This window comes from Eumetopias jubatus, unplaced genomic scaffold (assembly GCF_037043125.1).
Source record: "Eumetopias jubatus isolate StellerSeaLion01/CBP00866 unplaced genomic scaffold, mEumJub1_p1.0 scaffold_4, whole genome shotgun sequence".
Classification (NCBI taxonomy): Eukaryota; Metazoa; Chordata; class Mammalia; order Carnivora; family Otariidae; genus Eumetopias; species Eumetopias jubatus.
Window position 1 is genome coordinate 159,704,787 of NW_028274810.1, and position 25,372 is coordinate 159,730,158.

Below are 25,372 nucleotides of genomic sequence, written 5' to 3' on the forward strand. Positions count from 1 at the left end.
TCCTGGATTTCTATCATGGCCCAAAAGATGTAAAAAGTTCATAGTCATTCATTCAGTAAATATTTATTGAATACCTACTATATATTAGGAACTGTGCAGAGTCCTGGGATGCACTATCGAACTGGAAGAGGCACAGTTCATGCCCTCATGGGGCATGAAGGGAAGAACAAAAACAAGTAAGCATTCAAGCAATATAAACCCTGATAGGTGATTAGAGAGAGAGCAGAGTACTGTGAAAGCATATAATAGGGAGACTTGATTTAATCTGTGCAATCAAGAAAAGCTTCCCAAAAATAAAGAACATTTTAACTAAGATTTAAGGAATAAGTTTTGGTATGTGTGTGTGGACAATGGGAAGACTGCTAAGAACAGCATATGCAAAAGGCCTGTGGCAGGATGGACCCATTAGAGATCAAGTCCAACCCTTAGAGTTCCCAATGAAGAAACAGAGGCTCAGAGTTTATGACATGGCTGATCATACTGCATTAGCAGCAGAGCAGGGGCTGGGACCCAGGACTCTTACCCCCAGCTGTCGTGTTCTATCCATTCCAGTATGTAGCCCAGCAGATGTAGGGAATACTAGAACATTTTATATGATGACATTTGTCATTTTTATGGTCCATGACATATTATGGGCAATACATAATTTTGTCATTTATTTTCACTTAAAAATAATTATGACCAAAATTTTATTCATGATATACTTTTAATTGCCTCTATTTTTATGTATTTACAAGGAATATGCCATAAAGGGTAACTAAATGTACGAGAAAGCACAGAATAGAAAAAACATGAACATTCACATTTTCAGCATGCTGAAGCCACAACAGCATCATGATGGCCTGGGAGTGTTAACATGGCTTCCTAAGTGGCTAAATTATACCCAGGAGATCCTCGCTCAGCAGTGTAAGCTGTTAGTGCTCTCAAACATTTTGGGAAATGCATCCATTGCCCCATTCCAAGCTTCATTGCCATAATAAATGTCAATTAAAGCTCCTGTAAGATTTTAAACTGCAAAACTCAAGTGAAACTACTTGTGTATAGACTCACACAAGACTTCCCTAAATGAAGTCTCTCCTACAAGAGACATGGTATATTTGCATTTACCATGGGATAGATATGTTCCAACAGATACACACAACCAACTTGCATTCACTTAGAAAAGAAAGTTATTTTCTCTAGCTATCAACACAACCCTTTTACATGGCTTATAAACTGTTACATGTTTTATATGTTAATAGAAATCCATTTTCTTTCAACAAATGTATAGAGAGCACTACTACGTGCCGGGACTGGAAATACAGTAGCATGTAACAAGATAGAATGCCCCATCCCATCAGCATGGGGAGATCCTCCAAGATGCTAGCAGAAAGTCCCTTTCCATCCCTGACTGGATGTCTACACATGATTCTTTATAACTTTTATTTATAAGGCTTAAAAGACAATTACTCATCCAGTGAAAATATAAAACAGGGTCTTTGTTAACTTCTGAACATGGCAAAAACATTTTTTTATGTCTTATGTACAGCTCACTGATTTGGGTGTCAACGAATTCCATTTCAGTTTAAGTAGCCCAAGCTGCCAATTGTTTGATATCATCATCCTCTTCTGCCCTCCTGGAAGACGCTGGAACATAAAATGGATAAAAATTAGCAATTGGTGACATTCACACCTGCAGGTTTGCATATGGATATTAAAAGGTATATATTTATGAAACAAAAAATAAGTGCTAAAAGGGATCGACCTGGCTACTTATTTCAGGGAACTATCTGACCACAGGCAGTTGAGGTGGGCGACAGACCTGCTCGGGATCGATGTGCAGCGGAGGACGCGCCTGACATTCTCCCTGGCATTCTATCCGGCTGTGCTGGGAGGGAGGAAGAAGGCACATTTGGAAGCCGGATATTTGTCATCTTCTTATTTAATTCTTCCTGCTCCAATTCTTCAAGTTCTGCCATCAACTCATCCTGAACATACGAGAAAGAAAGAATTATGGAATTAACGTTTCAAGAAGTGGGTTTCCTCAAACACGATAATAAGAACATCTGCTACCCAATTGATATGTGAGAACCCAGTGAAATGGAATATTTATTTTAAGACTAAGTCTTTTTTGCAACACTGAGCAATGATTAAAAAATGAATATTTTGGGTTGTGCAAATTTGTCGTAGTTAATCTTATAATACTTCAGTAAACAGTTATTCAACTAATTTGTGCTAGCTGAATATATAACCTCCACAGTTTCTAGGAAATTTACACCTTGCCTGTCATTTTCCAACCTATCTTTTCCTTTCTACTGTAACAAATTAAGAATCTGTAAAACTTTAATTGGAGCAAATATTTTCATCTTGGCTAATGCTTTTGAAAATAAAACAATAGGTATAGCAAAACCATAATGTACAGAAAGTAAAAAGAATCAAAGATACTACGGTTTCTCTGTAAAATTACCAAAGCCAATATAAATCATGCTGTGTTGTTTGGGTTTAGAAAACTTCCAAGTCAACCTAGGTACACTGAACTTCCTTCTTTTAGCTATAGTCTCAGAGAGTCTGGTTTAATTCTAAACTGTTCTCTGCCTGAAGAAACTTAGACAAGACCAGTTTGAGACTTTAAAGGCATAAGTCACCTTATGTCAGATATGAGATAACTGCAGTAGTTCAGATCTAACTGGCTCCACGAGTACTCAGGTAGAGTCCAACCCCCCCCCCAACTCTGAGAGAGGTTGGGAGTCGAAACTAAACTTGTCATTATGAGGATTCTAACACTGTCACTATTAGAAATGACCTAAGGCGCTCTTATACTCAACCAAGGAGATTCTTTGTTTATTCATTCATTCATCATTGAACAAATTTATTGAAAGCTCATTCGTGGTCAGGTGCTGAGTTCAATGCTGGGGATGAAAAGTTGAATCAACAGTCTCTACACTTAAGGAACTCATTATCGAATGGGGGAGAAAGGTAATAAATCATTATCTTATATTAAAGTGAGAGTAACAATACCCTGGGCCAAGACAGGAGATACTGAAGTCAACCACAACATCTGATCAAGTCAATTTATACCAGATGTGCAGCAAGCTTAACGATTGTCTGACCACTGTTAAATCTACCTCATGAAAAGGAAATAAATCCTGAAAGTATATGTCATCACTTTCACAGGCCATGTGAAATAATATGGCCAGTGTACTTGTGTGCTTTAGGTTTTCCACAGGCAATATGAATAAAGTGCCCTCAGAATGAATACTCTGATGCCTACTTCTGCTCACAAAATAAATGGGAACAAATATAGTAAATACAGTAATGGCAGCACACACCATCTACACTGAATGGGTGCCCAGAACTGCCGATAGCACTTGATAGTTATCAACAGCACCGAGAAGATATTGATATTTTCTCTTCAGCAAATATGACAGAATAATCATCTCTTCCATCAATTATAGACTTTGAGTACCGAACACTTGTTCACTAATAAAATAATTTTAGAATTTAAGAAACTTCAGAGATAATCTAGCAATACAGCAATTTTTCTTTTACAGATGAGAAAACTAAGGGTCAGAAAAGTGAAGAGACTTACACAAAGTTGAGTAACAAATGGCAGAACCCAGATGTCCTTGTGAGCCCAGAGCCCTTTCCACCGCATCGAAATGCATTCATTAGATGCTTATTAGTCTAACCAGGGCTAGGCAACATTTTCTGTAAAGCACCAGATAGTGATATTTTACGCTTGCTGGTCACATACAGTCTCTGTTGCACAGCCTTCTTTGTTTCTATTGTTATTGCTCTTATTTTCTGCAGTCCTTTAAACATGTAACATCCTTAGCTCAGACACCATACAAAAAGACCACGGGAAGGATTTGGTCTAAAAGCCAAATTTTCTAACCCCTGGTCTACACCATTTGGGGAGGGGGGGATATATATTTTTTATTTCAATTCCAGTATAATTAACATACAGTGTTTTATTAATATCAGGTGTGTAGTATAGCGATTCAATAATTGTAGGCATTACTCAGAGCTCCTAATGATAAATGCACTCTTAATCCCCTTCACCTGTCTCAACCCCTGCCCCCATCCACCTGCCCCCTGGCAACCACCAGTTTGTTCTCTATAAGAGCCTGGTTTTTTGTTGGTGGTGGGTTTTTTTTTTTTTTTGGTCTCTTTTTTTTCTTTGCTTTGTTTCTTAAGTCCCACATGTGATGGTCTACACCATTTTTAAAAGTTGTTGACACTCGTTCCAAATGTTTCAGGTTTCCATGGAACCACATCTTACTTAGTAGATACATCATTTTTAATACCACATAGATGTAGGAAGTCAGATTCTTTCCCATACTAGTCAGAGAACTGGAAACATTTCAAAACATATAGTAGTCCTACTTACTTACGTGTGCTTTGAGTAGAACAATTGAAATTCACAGTACAGACACTACCATTATAATTATAGTCTTTATTATTGGATTGATTAATCTAAATGGAATGTGTGTGTTAATAATGCCACTCTACATTTATTTTGTCTCATAGCCTGGGTAATAAACAGAGGCAGACTAACCTCTAATTTAACAACTACATGATATGTCTGTTCCTTGCAGAGTGACACAATCTGCTTTGTTTTGCCCAGATGTGTGAGCACTTGATTCCTTGTAATGGTGCCATTTAGGTTTCAACCATTAAAAGTCATTAACTCTACATAATCACATGCTGCCTTGCTTTAATAGCTGAAAACTTAATTAGGGGGTGGTTTGCTAAACCATATTAATCTTTCTTTTAAAACAGGGTTACCAGCACTTCATTTCCCCCTTAAGACAAGTACATCACTAACAAATATCACTTATTCTTTAATGAAATTTAAGAAAATATTTAAGAAACACCGCCAGCTATATATGGGAGGAAGTTATCCTTTTCAGCAACCGCAACACTCTGTTCTTTACACTGTGTTACCTACCTCATCAAAGTCATCACCAAATCCAACCCGCTGAGAAAAGGCTTCTGAGATTTCTTGGGCAATATCCTGCTGCTCTGTGATCTCTTGCATCAAATCATCTATTTTGTTCAGATCCCTGGGAGATAATATACTATTGAAATCTTTTAGAAGTTTACTTTAAAATTATGAGTTTAGATATAATCCCATATGAAAAATGAGTCAATTTAATGTAAACTCTTAGTTATTTCAGTAGGATAACAAAATTTTCTGGTGATAAGATTTATCAACTTTAAAAATAACTTGCATTTCGGGTGCCTGGGTGGTTCAGTTGGGTTAAGCAACTGCCTTCAGCTCAGGTCATGATCCTGGAGTCCCAGGATCCAAGTCCCACATTGGGCTCCCTGCTCAGCAGGGAGTCTGCTTCTCCCTCTGACCTTCCCCCCTCATGCTCTCTCTCTCTCAAATAAATAAGTCTTTAAAAAAAATAAAAATAACTTGCATTTCAAGAAAATTAATAATCCTATATTTGCACATGTATTTTAAATATCTGATAAATAGCCATTACATTTGGGAGTCACTAGAGACTAAAACTAACAATATTTGTAGGTGCATTTTGAAATTTTGACTGGTAGGTAGGGCATATGTAGAATTTAATAATATATGCTGCTGTGTATCAAGTCAGCAGGAAATGGTGCCATGGACCACCAAGGATCACCATGACCAAGATAAGCTGTGGCAACATTGAACAGTCACTGACAGCAGCCTTTTAGAGAAGCTGGACTCTGGAACCAGAGATTTTTCTAGAATGCCTCATGGCTCTGAGATCCTGACTCCCTGAGGGCTTTCCCATAGCTGCTGATGCCAGAGGGAGAACACTAATGAGAACAGGGTGAGGCCTAGGAAGTTTCTAGCACCTGAGCGCCAACCCCCACCCCCGCCAGCCCCCTGGACCCTAACCACCAGCCTAAGCTGTCAGGGTCTGAAGGCCAGGATCTGGACTGCTTCTCTACCACCCTGTCTCTGAATCATTCCTCCAGCTCTGAAACCTGGCCAAACTGACGGAATACCAGAGAAGTGACAACTTCCCTTATTATTAAGCAAACTAAACACTGAAACTGTGACTCCCAGTGGAATACTTTGCAAGTTTCCCAGACTCTATATATGGGAAAAGCCAAGAAGTTTTACATAAAAAGTTTTCTTTTAGCATCCTCCTATCATCCCTTATTTCCAATTATTATAACTACATTTATAACAAATACACAAGGAACTTATTTATGACAAGGAATAAAGTCTGGGCCTGAGATTGAATTTTTCTCAAAAGGCATACAGTGGAATGGGGCTGCTCAACTACCTGGGGTGAAAGGCTGTGATTCTGTGATGCAGTTAGCACCCCGCTTATAGCAGTGAGAGAGGATTTTGACTCTGATAATGACTCTAATGATCTTTCTGAAGCTGTCAAAATGACATCTGATTGTCAATGAATTATCAAGGCAAGAAAATGTCAGCAAAGATGTCTTCACTGGCCCCAGCCTCCCACTTTCCCACTTTTCCCATCCACGGACCCTTGTCTATATCCCTCAGGCATTCATTGTTCTTGTGCATCTTTGACCCAGATGTCACTCTCATATCCAATCTCAGGAAAGGATCAGGTCCCAGGCATAGATTTCCTAGTGTAGATGTAAAGCAAATTATCACCAGCCCCACTACCACTATGAATATTGACACTGAGGGCTTACTCTGTGTCAGAAACTATGCTAGGTGTATTGTATCTAGTATCTCACTGACTTTCACAATGACTACACAAGGTAAGTACTATTATTATCTCCAATTTACAGCTAAGGAAATTGAATCAGGGAAAGGCAAAGTAATTTGCTCAAGGACAGCTGGTAATGAAACTGGAATTATAACTCAGAAAATCTGACCTCAAATCCATCTCATTGCTATTATTCTAGGTCAGTGTTTCCCAAACACCTGTTAGTATCAGAATCACCTGGGGAACTTGGTGATTAAAAACAAAAAGGCCCAATCCCTACCTTTCTTCAAGGAGCCTGGGCATCTGTGTTTTCTTTTGTAGTTTTCCAGGTTTGATAACCAAAGTTTGACAACCATTATTTGATAATTCTAACACTCTCGCACATGTTGACATTTAGGCCTTTTTAAAAATATAGTGTGATTCATGGAACACTACATCAAAAACTAATGATGTAATGTATGGTGATTAACACAACAATAAAAAAAATTAAAAAAAAATATATAGTGTGATGGGCACCCGGGTAGCTCAGTTGGTTAAGCATCTGACTTCAGCTTAGGTCGTGATCTCGAGTCTTGGGATTGAGCCCTGCATTGGGCTCCCTGCTCAGTGAGGAGTCTGCCTGTCTCTCTCCCTCTGCCCCTCCCCCTGCTCATGCTCTCTCTCTTTCTGTCTGAAATAAATAAATAAAATCTTTAAAAAAATTTTTAGGGTGCCTGGATGGCTCAGTGGTTAAGCGACTGCCTTCGGCTCAAGTCATGATCCTGGAGTTCTGGGATCGAGGCCCACATCAGGCTCCCTGCCCAGCGGGGAGTCTGCTTCTCCCTCTGACCCTCCCCCCTCTCATGCTCTCTCTCTCGATCTCTCACTCTCATTCTCTCTCTTGCTCTCAAATAAAATCTTTAAAAAAAATTTTTTTAAAGCCTATAGCATGAAAGTGGTGGAGACAGGTGGAGTATCAGACACTATTGAGACAACTGGGAAACATAAGGGCAAAATGAATGTCTTCATTTTCTCATGGTCTTTTTTTTTTCCTAGTCTAACTTCTAATCTTTCTTTGATGGGGCATTCCATTCCAACATGTCAAAAAACATCAAATGAGTAACTCCATTACTGCCAAAATCATCATATAGCTCCAAAGGCTCTTCTCAACATTGAGGGAATTTATGACTTGGAGGGAGACCAAAGTCAAAGTCACTCACATGTTTTCATGAACCGCTTTCATCACTTTTGACGCAAAGCCCATGTTTCTTAACACCTCAGTGTTGGTGTGTGAATTTTCCAGGGCTTCTCTCTGGAACTCAATCGTGGAAAGTGTGCCATCAATCTGAGTGAGCTGCTTCTCAAACCTCTTCTTTCTCTTTAGTGCCTGCAATGCAGCTAAATAAGGGAGAAGCCACATTTATAAGGAGAAAGCCCAAGCCACTTACTCAAGAGACATTTGCTCAACACCAACCATAGACTCAGCATTCTTGATCCCTACAGACACCGAGGATGCCAAATACAGCTGACAAACTACACTAACATTTGTCCTTTCAATCACCTGCACCAACTACCACTCCCTCAAACATTTTGCTATTCTTTTCTTCCAAAGATCTGGCAAGAGGATGAAAGTGTCAGTTTTCATATTCCCTTAAAATATATCTCAGAAGTATTTCTGTCAGTATAGGATTTTAGAAAAAGAATAGACAAAAATATGAGTAAAAATCATGCAGTAGAAAAATAAAACTTTAGAGGAAGAAAAAAATCATAGTAACTGTCTATTCTAGCCCAATTTCTTTATTTCAGAGACAAGCTAAGTTATGTGACTTTCTTGAAGGTAGACAGTGACTGGCAGCTGGAACCAAACCTAGGATGATGAGGTTCATGTCTTGGTCTAAAATGATTATGAGATGGTCAGCAAGTTTACATCTAACCATGAGCATCCATAAAATCAACACTGTTAGAGTCATACTCAAGGATTAGATGGCATGCTGGTAATAGAAAAGAGAGTTGCTTTCAGCGAAATATCCAAATACCCTCCTGTTTAGCTCTTTACCTGCTTCATTTGAAAATCACAAAACTGAGTCTTTTTGACTCTGGCACTCCCGCCAAAAAAGACCTTAAAATAGGAGTTTTGATAGGGTATTTAAGGAGAGTGCAGGAAAACAGCAGCAGAAGAATGTTAATATAAACATAATTACATGGAATTGGCAAAAGAACTCCAAATAGCTTTAAGGTTTCAGAGTGAAGCACGTAAGTTACTGCAACAGAGATCTGAGAGAAGGCTCTCTTTGAACTCTGTTTTGATCGATTTATTCTTATAATTCCAAGAGATTTGGTTTACTTATTCTAATGCTTTTTGTTTGGTGCACAAAGACTCATAGCCATTACAGTTTCTTGTCAGATTTTACTGGCATCAATATGAAATATTACTCTACGTCCCATTTAATCCTCTTTGCCTTAAATTCCATTTTGTTTTATATTAATGTTTTGGCTTTTTGTTACAATTTGCCTATAATAATTATGGGGACCTCTATTTCAAAATTGTTTTCCATTTGCTCTATTGCACCTATTACAGATAGCATAGACTTGAATATGTAGTTTGTGTGACTATTTTCAACCCATTCAGATAGTCTCTATCTTTTAATGTAAGATTTTAACTCATGTTTATTTATTGTGATAACTGATACGTTACCTAATATCGTCTTTTTATTATCATCTTTTTGTGTTTTCTGTTGTATTTTTTGTTTACTTCTGCTGTCTTATCTTTATGTATATTGATCAAATTTGTTCATTTTCCCCCCTTTAATCTGTTGGACAGTTATATATACTAAATTTATTCTCCTGGGAATACTCTTATATTTTAAAAAGACACATACAATTGAGTTTTCTATCCACGTTGAAAATTAATCAGTATTGATAATTTACTGTTCCCAAATAAGATTCCTTTCTCACCCCAGACCTTCCAATGTTTGACTGAAATAACTGCAATTTTATTAGTTCTAGATGATTACTAGCTGTTTTCACTATCCTTTCAACTTTTAAGGAAACTTTTCTTAACAATTGCATTAAGTTTGACAGATTTTCTTACTAATGATTCTTGTATCCTACATCATCCTTTCATGAATATTTTTACTTCGCTGGAATAAATATTAAAGTGGGTTTTTTTTTTTTCCAGAAAAGGTGCATAGATATAAGTTCTCTAAATACCTATAGGTCCAAAGATGTCATCTTGTTTCAAACTTGAATAATAGTTTGGAATTGTTTTTACAGAACTCTAGGTTTAAAATATTCCAAAAATTTTAACTGTTCTATTGTCATTGGGTAATCAATATTCCAAAGTTTGATAATAATATTATTTTTATCCCTTTGTAGAAAATTTGTTAGCCTATTTCCTCTTTGGAAATGTTTAAGATTTTCTTTTTTACCTTAGAGTTATGAAATTTCACCAGCATAGGGCTAAGTGTGTGCCTTTTATTTTTTGCTTCTCCCAACTAAATATTTGGTGAGTTGTTTTTTTTTTTTTATTCTGAAAAATTAAGTCTTCCTTCAGCTTGGGGAAACTGTATTCTTTAATGTGTTTTATTACTTCTTCCCCCTCCATTATTTCTCACTATTTTCTTCTTATTTTTTTCTTAAGATTTTATTTATTTGAGAAAGAGGGAGAGAGAGAAAGAGAACACAAGAGAACATGAGCAGGGGAAGAGGGAGAGGGAGAAGCAGGCTCCCCGCAGAGCCTGAACCAAACCCAGATGCTTAACAGACTGAGCCACCCAGGTGCCCCTGCCTACTTTCTTCTGAAATCCCTATTTATTTTTGTTATTTTTTTTTTTGAAATCCTTATATGATGGATGTTGGATTCCTTGGCTCTATCCTCCAATCTAATAATTTTTTGTTCTATGTTCTGGGATAATTCCTTAACTTTATATTCTGAATTACTAATTAGTCTTCAACTACATTTATTCTACTTTTTTACCCTCACTTATTTTTAATTATGTTTTTCAATTTGTAAGACCTTTTTCTTCTAGTGGCTCATTTTTATGGCAGCCCATTCTTGTCTTATAATTCAATAGCCTCTTGAATCTCCCTGAAGGTACCAACACAAGTTTTGTCTCTAACATTTTTTATTTCCTACATTATCTCTCTTCTCTTGGGTTTGGTTGTTTGCTTTGCTTATCTTAACCCTTTCTTGCAATTACCTTTCATCAAAATTCTTTTGAGTCTGTGTTAAAAGCTTTCATTCATAAATGAAAGACTAGAATAGTTAGTGTAAGTAGCTGGGCTTCTTGCAGTTACATAAGTGTGTTTTCCCATGAGGTCTTGAAAGGCAAGGTTGCCCGGAAGCTCTGTAGAAGAAGTGGGTGTGGTATTCCAAAGGAGGGAGCAAGCAGATGGACTTGACAAAGAAAGGCTTTTTTTTTTAGGTGTGGAACATTGTTCTCTATCTCCCTGGTGAGTGGTAACTATCTTCCCATCTCTCCCTGCCCACTGTGGAAGTCCAGGGTTATCAGGTTCTGCTTGGCTTCCCTCTCCAGGTACAAAAATCACAATTGAAGTCCCTGCTAAATAGCACTGACACTTATTTAGAAAACAGTTTTTATTTGTTTAACCTGTCCTTTAGGAAAGAACTAAAACAATTTTTATTTTATTTTTTTTTAAAGATTTTATTTATTTATTTGAGAGAGAGAGAATGAGAGACAGAGAGCACGAGAGGGAAGAGGGTCAGAGGGAGAAGCAGACTCCCCGCTGAGCAGGGAGCCCGATGCGGGACTCGATCCTGGGACTCCAGGATCATGACCTGAGCCGAAGGCAGTCGCTTAACCAACTGAGCCACCCAGGCACCCCTAAAACAATTTTTAAAAAATTATCTGCGTAAAGGCCTTTCTATGATATCATACAATATCCCCTGTAGAGAGGCTCATCACATTAATGACCAGAGCTGTGCAAGGGCTTTCCCCCCGACATGGGAAGAATAGTCAGTTGACCCCCCCATGCTAACACCCTACCTGTGGATCCATATCTACTGCTGCATTTATCACACTGTATTATAATTATTTGTAAAACCTATTGTACCCCATCTCTACTACACCAGTTATAAGCCCTTTGAAGAAAAATGTAGTATCCTATTCTATTTCCCCAGTACCTGGCCCAGGTCCTGGCACACAGCCAATAAAATACATAACAAAAATTAACATTGAGTATTTGTGATATGCCAAACTAGTGCTAAGTACTTTATGTGAACTGTCATTAACTCTCACAAAAACTCCAAGAGTAGATGCTATTATTGGTCTACTTTCCAGAAGATGAAATGAATGAATATTAAATAAATAAATCTGATAATTTTGTAAAAATAGAAATGACAGCATGGTAGGGGCGCCTGGGTGGCTCAGATGGTTAAGCGTCTACCTTCAGCTCAGGTCATGATCCCAGGGCCTGGGATCGAGCCCCGCATTGGGCTCTCTGCTTGGCGGGGAACCTGCTTCTCCCTCTCCCTCTACTGTTCCCCCTGCTTGTGCTCTCTCTCTCTCTCTATCAAATAAATAAATAAAATCTAAAAAAAGAAAGAAATGACAGCATGGTATAATAGAAAAAGTATGGCCTTCAAGGCCAGAGTGTGACTTCTGTCAACAGGAAGAAGCAGGAACTCTAGCAACAAGGCAAGCATTAAACCTGATCTACCGGAAGCAACCCCGTAGGCTCGGGTCCATGGTCACCCTGCCCCATCTCCCACAGCTCAAAAGAAGCAAGAAATCTGGATTTGCATGCAAAGTCCTCCAAATTTAAAATCTGACTTCCATGTTTCAAATCACCTTGGGTGAGCAAACCCAGTGATTTCTGCAGAGCTGGATCTGGCCCCAGGACACCGGACACCTCCTGTGACTTCTGCCTGGCACAGGATGCTTCTCCCAAACACAAAGACAAGAGCCGTATGTTCCAAAGAACCAAGAAATATACGTGAAGAGTCTCCTCGTGAGCTGGTTCTCACATAAAATGATGATACCTCAGGCCCACCAGGAGTTAGACGGGCTTTGATTTTGTTTTCTAATACACAATTTGGGAAAAGAAAACAGCTGCCTATTTTCAAAGACAAGGAAAAAATATTGCAAATTTAGCAGTGCTCCTGATTTGGCAAAGAAGGACGTTTTCAGAGCCATGTAATTTAACCTGTGTAGGAGGTGCAATTCAATGTTCAAACTCCTGTATGTGCTTTTAAGCAGCGGGTGAGACCTGGACAGCATTCTTTCTAAAACAAAGGAATCTACTGTATTCTTTTGTGGTGGAGAAACAGCCAGGGGTTTTGTCACTTCGCTTCACAGTGACGTTCCTTCAGCAATGGAATCGCAGAACAATGCCCTGTACGGACTGCTGTTAAGGATACATGAAGAGTCCTTACTACTGCCCAGTGAGCATGGCGGCTGAAACTTAAGAATTACTCACTTGAACCAAAATTCCACCAGCCTTAGGTCACTTTACTCCACTACTACATGGCCAGAGGAGGAAGGCTTTCAGTCACCTATGAAAAATGACTAGAAATGGCAGAAAAAAGTTACAGTTTCATTGTTCATGTAATATATAGGGCATCTTGGTTTTAAAGGTCAGTCTGTTCTTCACTCCTTGACAGCATATACATGTGTGCATTGTTAATCCATTAGTTGGCAAAAAAAGAAGAACCTTTTAGAAACCATCATCTCTAGTGACGATGGACAAACCCATGTGTGAAATATGAAACTGCATTATGACAGCTCTTCTCTCTACCAGGAATGGATGATCTTTAGAGAAGTCCTAAAAGATGGGGCCTAGAAGAAAAATCCCAGAGAGTGCTTGAGAGACATATGTCACACATAATTGGTCACCTCGTCTTCTGCTTTTAACTGCAAAGTGTCATAATCATGTCGTTTTATTTGAGACCCTTTAAGGTGAGCCCTGTTCTTACTCACATACAAATTACTTCATTAATTAAAGAATACCTTCTATTTATGGCACCTTGCTTTAGTTCTTGAAAAACACAATCTGAATAAGCATCATTCATGGTAAGCATTCTACAAATGGAATGAAAACAAAGTGTCTCTGTTCAAAGTCACAGGCTAGATTGAAAACAGCTGGGAGAATACTAGAAAATTGTAAGGTTCATTTGGCCCAGACCACCCCATCATGAATTTCCCTGGCCTTCTTCAGTTTAAGAAAATATTCTCATCCATTCATGTCAGCCAGCCCAGGAATATATACTGAAGATCTACCATGCGGCCAGTACTATGTTAGGTACTGCAGGGACAAAGAAATAAGGCTATAATCTCAGAGGGTCAAATACAAAGTGGGTGTTCAACCACTTACTCATCATTGAAGAAGCATTTAGTAAGCATCCATTATCTTCCAGAAACTGTGACTGCAGATAGTAACGTGTGTAAGTTACATCTCAGTAGCTGAGGAGACACAGAGGGAGAATAAAAGGGGCCATGTAGAAGGTAGGTGGGTGCACAGAGGGAATGGACAAGCTCTCTCTGGAGGGTAAGGGAAGGTGCCACAGAGGAGGCAAAATGGATGAAGCCTGGGTGATGGTCTACACGTAGATGCAAACAGCAAACATGACGCTCAGGAAGGAGCACAAATGATAAAAGGTGTCATAGGATGGATTCCTCCTGGATATAGGATATAGAAGAAGCCAGAAACCTTAAACCCCAAAATAGAGCAATTCACACCAGCTTGCCACACTGACTGGATCTTATAAGTAACCTCCATATTTTCAGAGGTCTCACCAATATTAAATGTCATAAAAAGGGTAAAGAGCAAGCTAAAAGACTAGAACACAGCAGTGATGTGGCGTATTATACAGTGGCACAGCAGAGGCCTGAGAAAACAGTAGAAAGGAAGGAGATTGGAGAAAGTAAATAAGAGATATTCTGAGGAAAAGGACATTAGGAAGCGGAATAGTGCTGTAAGCAAGCCAGTAATGTTGGACTGAAATCTGTAGAAAAAAAGAGAAATGGTGATTGATTAATATTCTAAAGTATAAAAGATTAGAAAGAGGATAATTAGCACCCTCTCCCATCTCCAGAAAGATAGGAAAGGACAAAGGAAGTTAAATGACTTTCCAACAGAAATGACACAACTCTTTTTTCTAAAAAGCTCACAGCTACTTTTGGAGATGAAGCAGTTCTTACCACCAGGATGTTGCACAAGAGATTATTAAATCTGAGAGTGAAAAGTCATGACCAAAAAGTGCTATCAGCCTTGAGTTGTCAAAAAAGGAGGAATGCTTGCATAAGACTCATTTTATATATCCACTGGAATTCTTATTTCTTATAATTAATTGCTTCTAAGGTCGATTGCCAGGCAAGTTGAATTAACCTGCTATTGGAACAACATACCAATGTAGTAATTAAAATATACTTGATATTCTTTGTAAAAACCCAATTAAATGTTTGACCATGCAGAATATATAACTGACTCAATGGATGAGTTTTTTTACTGGCTACTGGTATTATTAGTAATCTCACACATTGGTAACCTCCAGGGCCTGCTACTGCCTAAAATGTAGGGAAAATAGTATGAGTATGAAACTAGCGAATGTTAAATAGAAAAAGTCCAAAATAGCAATTATGCTTAATTCTAGAGGGTAGACATATGCACCTATAAATGTAATTCTATATTGTGTGGGTACATATATACATGTGTATATGTACCTGTGTGTATTTATATGTGTGTATATGTGTGTATGAATATGCACGTATGTATGAATGCGTATATACATATGTACGTATAACAGAGTTCTATTTTCTACTTATAGGAAGTATTCCTTGTTCATATGATGCACCAATATCTCCTACTACTGTATCCGTGGCTTACAGGTGCTCCTGAGAACCAACAAACTATATCCCTACAGCGCCCTTCAACTCTCACCGCCTATGATTCTATGATTATTGCCTTGAGATCCTATGATCAACAAATCATTAAAAATATATAGCTCCTACCCTCAAGATCACTATTCCTATTTGAAATTCTTTAAGAATAGGTTTACCTTGCAATGGGTGATGAACTACATTATTCTTTAACTTTGCAAGTTTAAGTGGCTGAACAATACTCAACAAATGAAGGTAGTTTATATAAATAAAATTTTTCAAACTGCTCACAAAAAGATAAACCAAAGGCTCTTATATATGTGATCTTTAAAATATGTATAAACTGGTTTAATATAATTATAATATCTTTTCTTGCTGTAGTTAACAGAGTATAAGTTTTGAGTTAGGATAATATCTTTGTTCAAACTCCAAGGTTATATTGACTTTCACTTACACGTACTAAGTATATGGCAAGAATCGGTCATGGAATTTGCACTGCTCACTGAGAAAGGCCTATTCAACAATGTTTTTACTGCTAAAGCAAATAAGACACACCCATTATGGATATGTAGCATATAACACTATATGAAAGAACCAAAAAGATTCACCAGAAATTCATATTTAGAGAATAAAATGTCAAAAGTGTTTGTCGAATATTTGGTTGCAGGATTTTATTCCTCTAAATTTATATGTGAGCCAAATGTAAAAGTATACCTTTTATTTCATTTAACCTGGATGGTTGACATTAAATTTTAATTTTCAAATATTTTAACTTCTACTGCAAATATCCCCAACTCTTAACAGAGGATAATCATCTTCTCCTTTCCTGTCATTTTTATACCACCATTCTTGTTTGCTTGCTTTTGGGGGGTGGTTTTGTTTTGAGGGTAGTAATCACAGCATTGGCATTTAAGTTACTAGGTCACTAGATTGAGGGAGAGTTGATAGAGGCTGCCCGGAGCAGGTGACAGTGGGGCTTTAGCGAGACCCCATCCTCTCACTGGAAATACCCACAAGTTAGAGACACCTGGGAGAAGGGCTTAGCAATGGGCTCAAAGATTCATTGGTTTGGGTTTAGGAGCTCTCACTGCTTAGTCCAAAGCATAAACTTTGGACTAAGTCCTAAATATTTCCAATAAGCAATTCCCTATTAGAACCATTTGTTTGAGGTAAGAAATCAAGATCTCTGGTATAGAAAAGTCAGTTATTCAGGAAATAGATTACTATTTGCTTTATATTTATTCCAGACTCTTGCTTTTTTGTTCCTTCTCCTTCTGCACACTTTTAAGCCAATTGTGTGTTTTTTGAACTTCTATCAAACAATAGTCAAAAGAAAATAGGAGAAACTAAAATTACCAGTTTGTACTAAAAGTTCTGGTTATAGTTTACTAAGACAAAAGATTGAGAATGGAGTTTTAAAAAATAAATCCTCGATATTACCTTTATACTTTAAGTACCTGTGATAATTTTGTTCCTTAAAAGTACAAATAGAGGGGCACCTGACTCAGTCGGTTGAGCATTGGACTCTTGATTTTGGCTCAGGTCATGATCTCTGGGTCATGGGATGGAGCCTGTGTCAGGCTCTGTGCTCAGTGGGGAATCTGTTTGAGATTCTCTCCCTCTGCCCCTCCCCCTGCTGTGTGCTCTCTCTCTCTTTCTTAAAAAAAAAAAATCTTAAAAAAAAAGTACAAATAGATTCACATGTACTTAAACATATTACAAAAAAATGAATCCCAAAATAAGTCACTCTCGCCTTTTCCAAACCTGATTGCCAAGCAAAGCACTGAAAACTTAAAAAATTCAGTATTAGACCTTGCCTTATGTCTCATTAATTAGACTATCATGCATTTGTCCCATTTTCTTGAAAATGAAATCTGATCTGAAATTAGTAGTTCTAAGTACTGAGAAACACACAAGTAATTCTAAGTACATCTGAGGGCAAGCTTACAATGATCTCCTGCTATGGTTTCTCAAAATGTATAAATCATATGACTTTGGCATAATCATGGTGTTAATAATAAATTTTCTACCTTGTTGTGGGTAATTCAATTAACTGCAAAATAACATATATCAAGGAAAATTGTATTCTTTGTATAATGTAAGTATTTTGTGAAAAGCTCTATTATCCAGCTTTGTGAAACTTAAATGAAGAACAATAATATTGACTACTCCAGAATATATAATGCTGCTCCAAATTCATGAAGAGGAAAAAAAAAACAACAACAAAACTTGATGTAGTTACATAACACAAGAAACAGTACCAATTACCCTTCTAAAAGTAGCTACAACAACACATCAGCAAACTGTCAAAATCTGTGCCACAGATACTTGAAAGAACGCTTCTAGAACAGAAACACCCTACACTCTAGTTTCTGAGAAATTAGAAAAGAAGACAATGATAACTAGAAGCCAATATAAGCTCACAAAGATGAAAAATATCAAACTAATCTCATCGGCCTGTTTTCTTTGGATTACTAGATGCTGACTCAAGGAAAAAACCATAGACCACCTGCTAGCCTTCTAACATTATGCACATTGAAATCAACCAGAAAGGCTTGAGTATCACAATCCTGAACTTATCCCAGATTTCTCAAAATAAAATCTCCTGGCGTGGCATTTTAAAAAGCTCTCCAGGTGAATCTGGTGAAGCTAATATACTCTCAGTTCATAAATCAGCATTTGTGAAGCAGAGGTGTGTGAATATAGTTTGGTTTTAGGAATATAATCCACAAGGTATACTGAAGCATTATAAGGGAAAAGAGAAAAAGTTGGAGAAATAAGATGATACTAGCTAGAAATGTAGATCAGGTATCTTCATAGCTAGATGAATAACTTAACTCACTGAGTGCTGATCTATCAAACTGGTAATCATGCCTTACTTGAATCCTAGATAAAATGTTACTATAATGTAGAGGTTATCCTGGAATGAAGTCCCTAGAAGCATACCATGAGGGTCTGTCCTTGGGTTCTGTCTTATTCAATATATTTTAACAAAGACCTTGACAGGAAAAAAAAAAAAAGCTGTTGATCCAATTTGTAACTGGTTCAACAAAAAGAAATAGCTCATACATAAGACAGTAAAATTAGAATTTTAAGACTTAACTGAAAATAAGGAGATATTTAACAGAAATAAATGTAAAATACTGAATGCAAGCTTAAAATATTGATTTAAATGGGGAGAGGGTAAATCCGGCTGGGATTTTTCACTCTTTCCAAATCCACTGGGGAAAAGCAACTGATCCTCATCTGAAAAAGCACAGGCAAACTGAGGCTGTATTAACAGAGCAAAAGAGATAAGAAGCCCAGGACATTCTGCTGGTGGTATCTAAGTGGATGCATGAGGATGTAAGTCTACTAGGATCCCTGCCAGGGCTCAGAGGGGGAAGGGAGGTAGTAGGAAAGTGAGAAGTTTTAATACTACAGATTAAGTGAATAGACTCCCAGGGCCCATTCAGATATTTTAGGTTTCCCCACCATGGGGTAAAAACCCCATGGGAGTTCCTGAGGTTGGGGGAAAGAAACTGGGGGTGAAAACTGAGGAAGTGTCACATTTCCATCGATCTATGTTTTCCAGAAGAGGGAAGAGCAGTTGACTGGAGAATAAGACCTGACTCGCATATGGGTTCTTAATGCCCCAGGAATAAAACTTTCTTTTCGGGATGCCTGGGAGACTCAGTCAGTAAAGCAGTTACCTTTGGCTCAGGTCATGATCCCAGGATCCTGGGATTGAGTCCCACATCGGCCTCCTTGCAGGGAGCCTGCTTCTCTCTCTGCCTGCCGCTCCCCCTGCTTGTGCTCTTTCTCTCTGACAAATAAATAAAATCTTTAACAACACAAAAACTCTTTCTTTTCTCTGGCCCCAGAATACACGGAGTATGGTACAAAAGAATCAGATAATCAGGGGCACCTGGGTGCCTCAGTTTGTTAAGCGTTTACCTTTGGATCAGGTCATGATCCCAGAGTCCCTGGATCCAGACCCATGTCAGGCTCCCTGCTCGGCGGGCAGTCTGCTTCTCCCTCTCCCTTTGCCCCTCCCCCCTGCTCGTGCTCACGTGCTCTCTCGCGCGCACTCTCTCTCTCTCTCACACACACATTCTCTCTCTCTTTCTCAAATAAATAAATAAAATCTTTTAAAAAATCAGATAATCAGAGGCAAGCAAACACTCTAAGATGATGCTTGGTTGTAATTTGAATACTGGAGAACTCTGAGACTCTTCAAAAGGACTACGGAGTCACAGTACCACGTGAACTTCCCTCAAGAAAACTAATTCAGGCTGGCTAATGAGGATGTCAGAAGCTTCAGAAATGTGTCTTCAGCAGTAAACAGAAGGGAGGTGGGTAGATATTTCTCATCTGGGTCCCTGAGAAATGGAGGAGGAAGGAAGCAACACCAAGCACGGTGAGGGAAGAAAACAGTAGAGGGTTGATGTTTCCAGGTTAGCAGCTCACCGAATACTAAATGCCTCCTCAGTTCCCAAGCTTTAGTGGGCATCAGAATCACAGTGTTATCTGTTCAAAGTTCAGATTTCTGGACCCTACACTCAACCTACTATGTTAGAACTTTGAGGGGGTCCTTGTGAGTGCACATTTTAACAAACACCCTCAAGGAATTCTGATGCAGGTGATCTGAGGGCCACATTTTGAGAAACTCTCTTAAGAAGGTCACCAGGTAAGTGATAATCTCCCAAGGGAGCTTCCCTCCATCAGGGCCTTCTGCATTCTGCATCAGTCTCTTATTACCTGAGCCATGCGTGCTTTGCCCCGAGTACTTTGGCAACAAAGCTGATACCCAGCTGACACAGATGTGATTCTTTTTATACAGAAGTCCTTCTGATCCTGTGTCTGAGACTGAAGAATTCAACTCCATGATGACTATAATAAAAAGCAAACTTAAGAGCACAAGGAGGTTTGTACACTAGGTTAAAACAATGCGATCATGCTCACACCCCCAACTCCAAGGAAGACCAAGTCTGCATCATGACTCTGAAAACAAATTCAGACTTGCCAAAAAAATAAAAATAAAAATGGAAATAAAAGATCCCAGGCTTTGAAGTGAGCTGGCTTACTCAAATAAAAGCCTCTCTGCCTTAGGGTCTCATTCATCAGCTACCTGATGAAGAGTTGGAAGGGCCTCAGCTGCCAGGTTTCACCAGAATCATGTATAATGATACTGAGGAGGGTTGTGGCCAAATTCACTCCTTCCTAGTCTCAACCTTTCATCTCGCTCAGCCCACTTCCTACAGCCTGAGGCCTATGGGTAACCCAGACTGGATCCAGCCCCTCCATATAATTACATATTTGACATTCCTGCTCAGCCTAGGACAAGGTAAGGAACAGAGGCACCTAGGATGGAAATTTAAGAGGCCAATCACTCTCAGGGTCACACAGGTGTGTGCTAGGGGTCTCTCTCACCTCCCCCTAGACCGGGCCCTGGGAGGAAAACCTCAGCACAGTAAGGGGTAACTGAGAAGTGCCTGAGGAAGTTGAGGTCACAGAACAGGAGATACAGAGAAATGACTGCTGTCCTCAAATATGTGAAGGGTCTTCACATGACAGATGGAGTGCATTTATTCTATGTTATTCCAGAAGACAACAAAATTTAGACCACCAGTAAGTGGAACTTAGTAGGAAGCCAATTTCAGCTGAAAAAAAATTACTGTGATTACAATGGCTGCTAGTCCCTGGTTATCCCAGTGAAGTACACAAGTATCAGCACCATAGATGCCATGTGAAAAAAAGTCAGGAAGCATTTCAAGACGAAAGGACCATGTATTCCTAGCTTGTTAACATTACTATGGATTTAAGTTCCCCATCCTTAACCCTGGCCACAGGGAAGAATCGCCTGGGGGCATTTTTTTCTTTTTTAAGATTGATTGATTGAGAGAGAGAGTGTGTGAGTGAGCAGGGAGGAGCAGAGGGGGAGGGAGAGGGAGAAAGAATCTGAAGCCAACTCCACACTGAGCATGGAGCCCAAGAAAGGGCTGGATCCCATGACCCTAATATCTTGACCTGAATGGAAACCCAAGTCAGACGCTTAACTGAGTGAGCCACCCAGGCACTCCCTGGGGGCACTTTTTAAAAAAGACTGGTGCCTGGGTTCCTGAGTGGCTCAGTTGGTTAAGCGACTGCCTTCGGCTCAGGTCATGATCCTGGAGTCTCGGGATCAAGTCCCGCATCGGACTCCCTGCTCAGCAGGGAGTCTGCTTCTCCCTCTGACCCTCTCCCCTCTCGTGCTCTCTATCTCTCATTCTCTCTCTCAAATAAATAAATAAATAATCTTTATAAAAAAAAAAAAAAAAGACTGGTGCCTGAGCCCCACCCCAGTCAATTATATCAGAATCTATGGGGTTGGGACCTGGGCATCAGGATGACTTAATATACAGCCAGGATTGAAAACTGCTCTTGATGACAGTGCTCAAAAGAAAAAGATTAAGTGGTTTGCAAAAAGTTTGCTTTTCCACAAAGCAGATGACCAGTTATAAACAAAGGGTAATCTACGTAAACTGCATTTAAAGAATCTCTGACCTCCAATTTTTTTTTCTTTCTTCTTTTTCTAATATGGCTACTAGAAAATTTTTTTATTAGTTTCAAAGTAGAATGTAGTGATTCATCAGTTGCATATAATACCCCGTGCTCATTCCATCAAGTGCCTTCCTTAATGCCCATCACCCAGTCACCCCATCCCCCCACCTCCAAAATTGTTAACCAAATTATAAATCTCATTCCAAGTGTTAATCTTTTAGATCAACAGGGCCTTAAATATCATGCGTGTTGCAAAGCCAATTTGGTCGTGCACACTCAGGTTCTTTTTGGTAGATTACGGTAACTACCAAAGAAGTTTAAGGTAAGAATTAGCCATGCCTGCCCAACTTGGTATGAGATACAATAACAGCAAGTTTCAGACTAAATTCTGCATAAACAAACATACACTGGCAAGCAAAAACAGTTTGTTAGCTTGTCCCATTAGCTCAATGAAGTCCTGACTGGACATCCTTTCAGGAGCTCCAATACACCCCATATGAAAGGCTCATTGAAGGCAGCAACATTCCCTGATAGGGTGTTGAGCCCTGTGGGAGGTGCACTCTGTCAAAAATACACTTGAACCAAGAACTGGACATGGCACTGATCTAAGATCAAGCTTCAGGTACCCTTCCCTTCTAATGTTAGGTTAGTTATACACCTAGTAGATTTTTATCACCTGTTCTTACAATGGGAAGCAAGGAGGTGTCTCTAAACTATTTTAGTCAATCAACATATTTAGAATATCTGTAATTTCACCAATGAGATTTCATTTCTAACATTTATTATGCTAACTTAGAAGTTACTTGCTTTACCAATAAAACCCATTTTTGACATTCAGAATGCTGTCAAAACTTCTGCTGTAGAAAAATAGGTCACTGAAGAATTTGTAGTGGCCAGGACTGTGGCCCTTTCTGATACAATGCTACTTGACCATTCAACCTACTATTCTTGGCAGCATGCTAGCTGACCAACCATGTCTAGAAGTAAAACTTTAACTGCATATATATTATGTCACTCAGATTATAAATTACAGCCCTTATAGCACAATATACAGTCCTGTATAATATATAGCCTTGTATAACACAAGGCCCATTTTGTACTAACTATATTGGGCCTGATAACACTATGAATGTGAAAGAAAATATTTCTTGGTAGCTAGTGGAAAACAGAAACTATGTGTATATTGAAGTTATCTGATTTATTTGGAAAATGCTGATATTGACAGGGTTTCTAATACATGGGCCTGTAAATGAGTTCTTTCCATAGCTTAGAATACAGATGAACTCATGCTAAGTAGCCTCTTTCTACTCCCAGAACCACTGTAGAACCAGGCCTGGGCTAATAGCAGTGAAGTTCCCAAGGATAAAGGATAAAGAATAAGTGGCTTTTCTAACCTCAATTGGTTATTTGCACATGATACATGCATCTGTTACTTCTCTGATTTAAGGAAGTTAGATTGATGCTCTTAAATTAATGTTCTCTTTAATTTTGGGGGGTCTTAATAAAGCCAATTTGTAATATATACTTTAGTGCACTGCCAATTGGAGAACATTTCCGAAAAAAATCAGTAAAATGTATATTACCTTATATTTTTGTCTTCCAAAAGCAAATCTACATTTTCACCACTTCCTAGAAGCAGATGTTCAATTTTTAAGATTTTTTAAAAACCAGTATTTACTGTAGATAAAGCGATATACAGACCCGAAAGGATGACAGAGACATCCCTTGACAGACATTATGCAAATTTCAGAGTGCATATCAAACTGAAGAGGAAGAACAGAGAAGCAGAGCTGCCCATGACTTTTTAGCAGGCCATAATGGCATGGTATCTCTTTAGAAATTGCCATTAAATAGCTCCCCAAAACATTTTCAGACAGAAAGTAAAAATAGAAACCAGCATTTAACTGTAAAACAGGCTAGAATGTCGGAGCAGAGCAGCGGCAGAGAAAAATGAAACTTGGCCTTTTTATCGTTGGTGGTAAGTGGACACAAATGTATCAGGCATGTGGACACAAATGTATCAGGCACATTTTTTATGGGAAACAGCAGGGTTTTCAAGGTCAGCTCCAGAAGACGTTATTCCTTTCCTGCATTAAACAATGGCAGCGTCATTTAGGGCTAAGTAAATCTTCCCAGGGCTTTGTTATGACTAAAGAAGCCTGACTTGTGGATGCAAGTTCAGGGTTAGGTGGTGGGCAGAGTCCTGGACTGCAGCTTCTATTTGAGTCTGCCATTACAAAACCACTTTTTTTTTCTAGTGTTACAAGACCAAATCATTTCAACCTTTCCCTGGGTTTTTATACGTGTCACTGTGCTGTTACATCTATTCTCTATAAAGAGAGCAGTACACTGAAAAAACCAATTAACTCTGGAAAATAACAAAGGGTTCAAGGTGTGACAGGAGCACCAAGAATTCTTACTGGTTCAAAGTCCCTTGCGCAGTAAAAACCAATGATACGAAATATAATACTTAGGTCCCTGACTTTTTTTTTTTTTAATAATGTCTCAACTGCAGAACAGCCAACTAAACTCGTCAATGGCTTAGGAGCAAGGCAAACCAGAACATACTAGAATATACTTCACTGGAGATTTCCAGGCACGTTAAAATGTGTGATTCAATATATATAAACACACAACAGAAAACTTGATATTTGAGGTCAGCGGGGCTGGACTAGGGTAAGTCAAGACAGGAGTCAAATTTAAGGGGGAGGGGCAAAAAAGTCAGTAATCAAGATAAATAATATTTTAATGTTTTTAAAATTCAAAAATAATGCAACAGAATTCACGATGGACAAAATATCACATTTTTTAAAAAGAAAGTTAAGCAAAAACGTGCCTTGTAGAACGACATGAGAGCCAGAGGTAAAAAGAAAAAAAAACAATAATACCGATTCCGTCTTTATTTAAAATTTTGATATTTTGTTCATTATCGTTTTTTGAATTAATTCTGAGCTTTTTTGTTGTTCGGCCTCATTGGAACTCCCAAACATTTTGCCATCCAGTATTATGCCTTGTTCAGCTGACTCAAGTTTTGGCCCTGGGGGTCAATACCAGTTCCTAGAAAGGCTGTGGGAGTAAATCTGGCCACCTGGGGAACAGGTGCTGTGGGCCGGATTGTCCCCAAGGAAAGCGCTGGAGGCGAAGGGTGAGAGCTCACTCCTGCGGCCAGACCCCAAGCCTACCTCGCTTATTCTGCGTGCCGTGCTTCTTGGCCAGGGTGAGTTCCCTCTGGATTCGATTTTCCAGGTACTCTTGTTTCTTGCTCAGCATCTCCTCGGTCTCCCGAAGTCGGGCCAGGGCCTCCTGGGGGCTTGGAGCAGCTCGGCTTTTAGAAGAGCCTCCCCCTTTAAAGAACTTGCCCAACTTGCTCAT

General features: G+C 38.8%; 1 protein-coding gene across 1 annotated transcript; it reads right to left on the minus strand.

Moving 5' to 3' along the window:
- Positions 1 to 1,543: 1,543 nt before the first annotated feature.
- Positions 1,544 to 25,372, minus strand: CHMP4C (charged multivesicular body protein 4C). The gene is made up of 5 exons (XM_028112086.1): positions 25,183 to 25,372; positions 7,862 to 8,039; positions 4,931 to 5,045; positions 1,802 to 1,967; positions 1,544 to 1,626 (listed from the first exon to the last, which is right to left on the minus strand). Exons 1-5 carry the CDS (start codon positions 25,370 to 25,372, stop codon positions 1,565 to 1,567), a joined length of 711 nt encoding a protein of 236 aa, XP_027967887.1. The 3' UTR covers positions 1,544 to 1,564.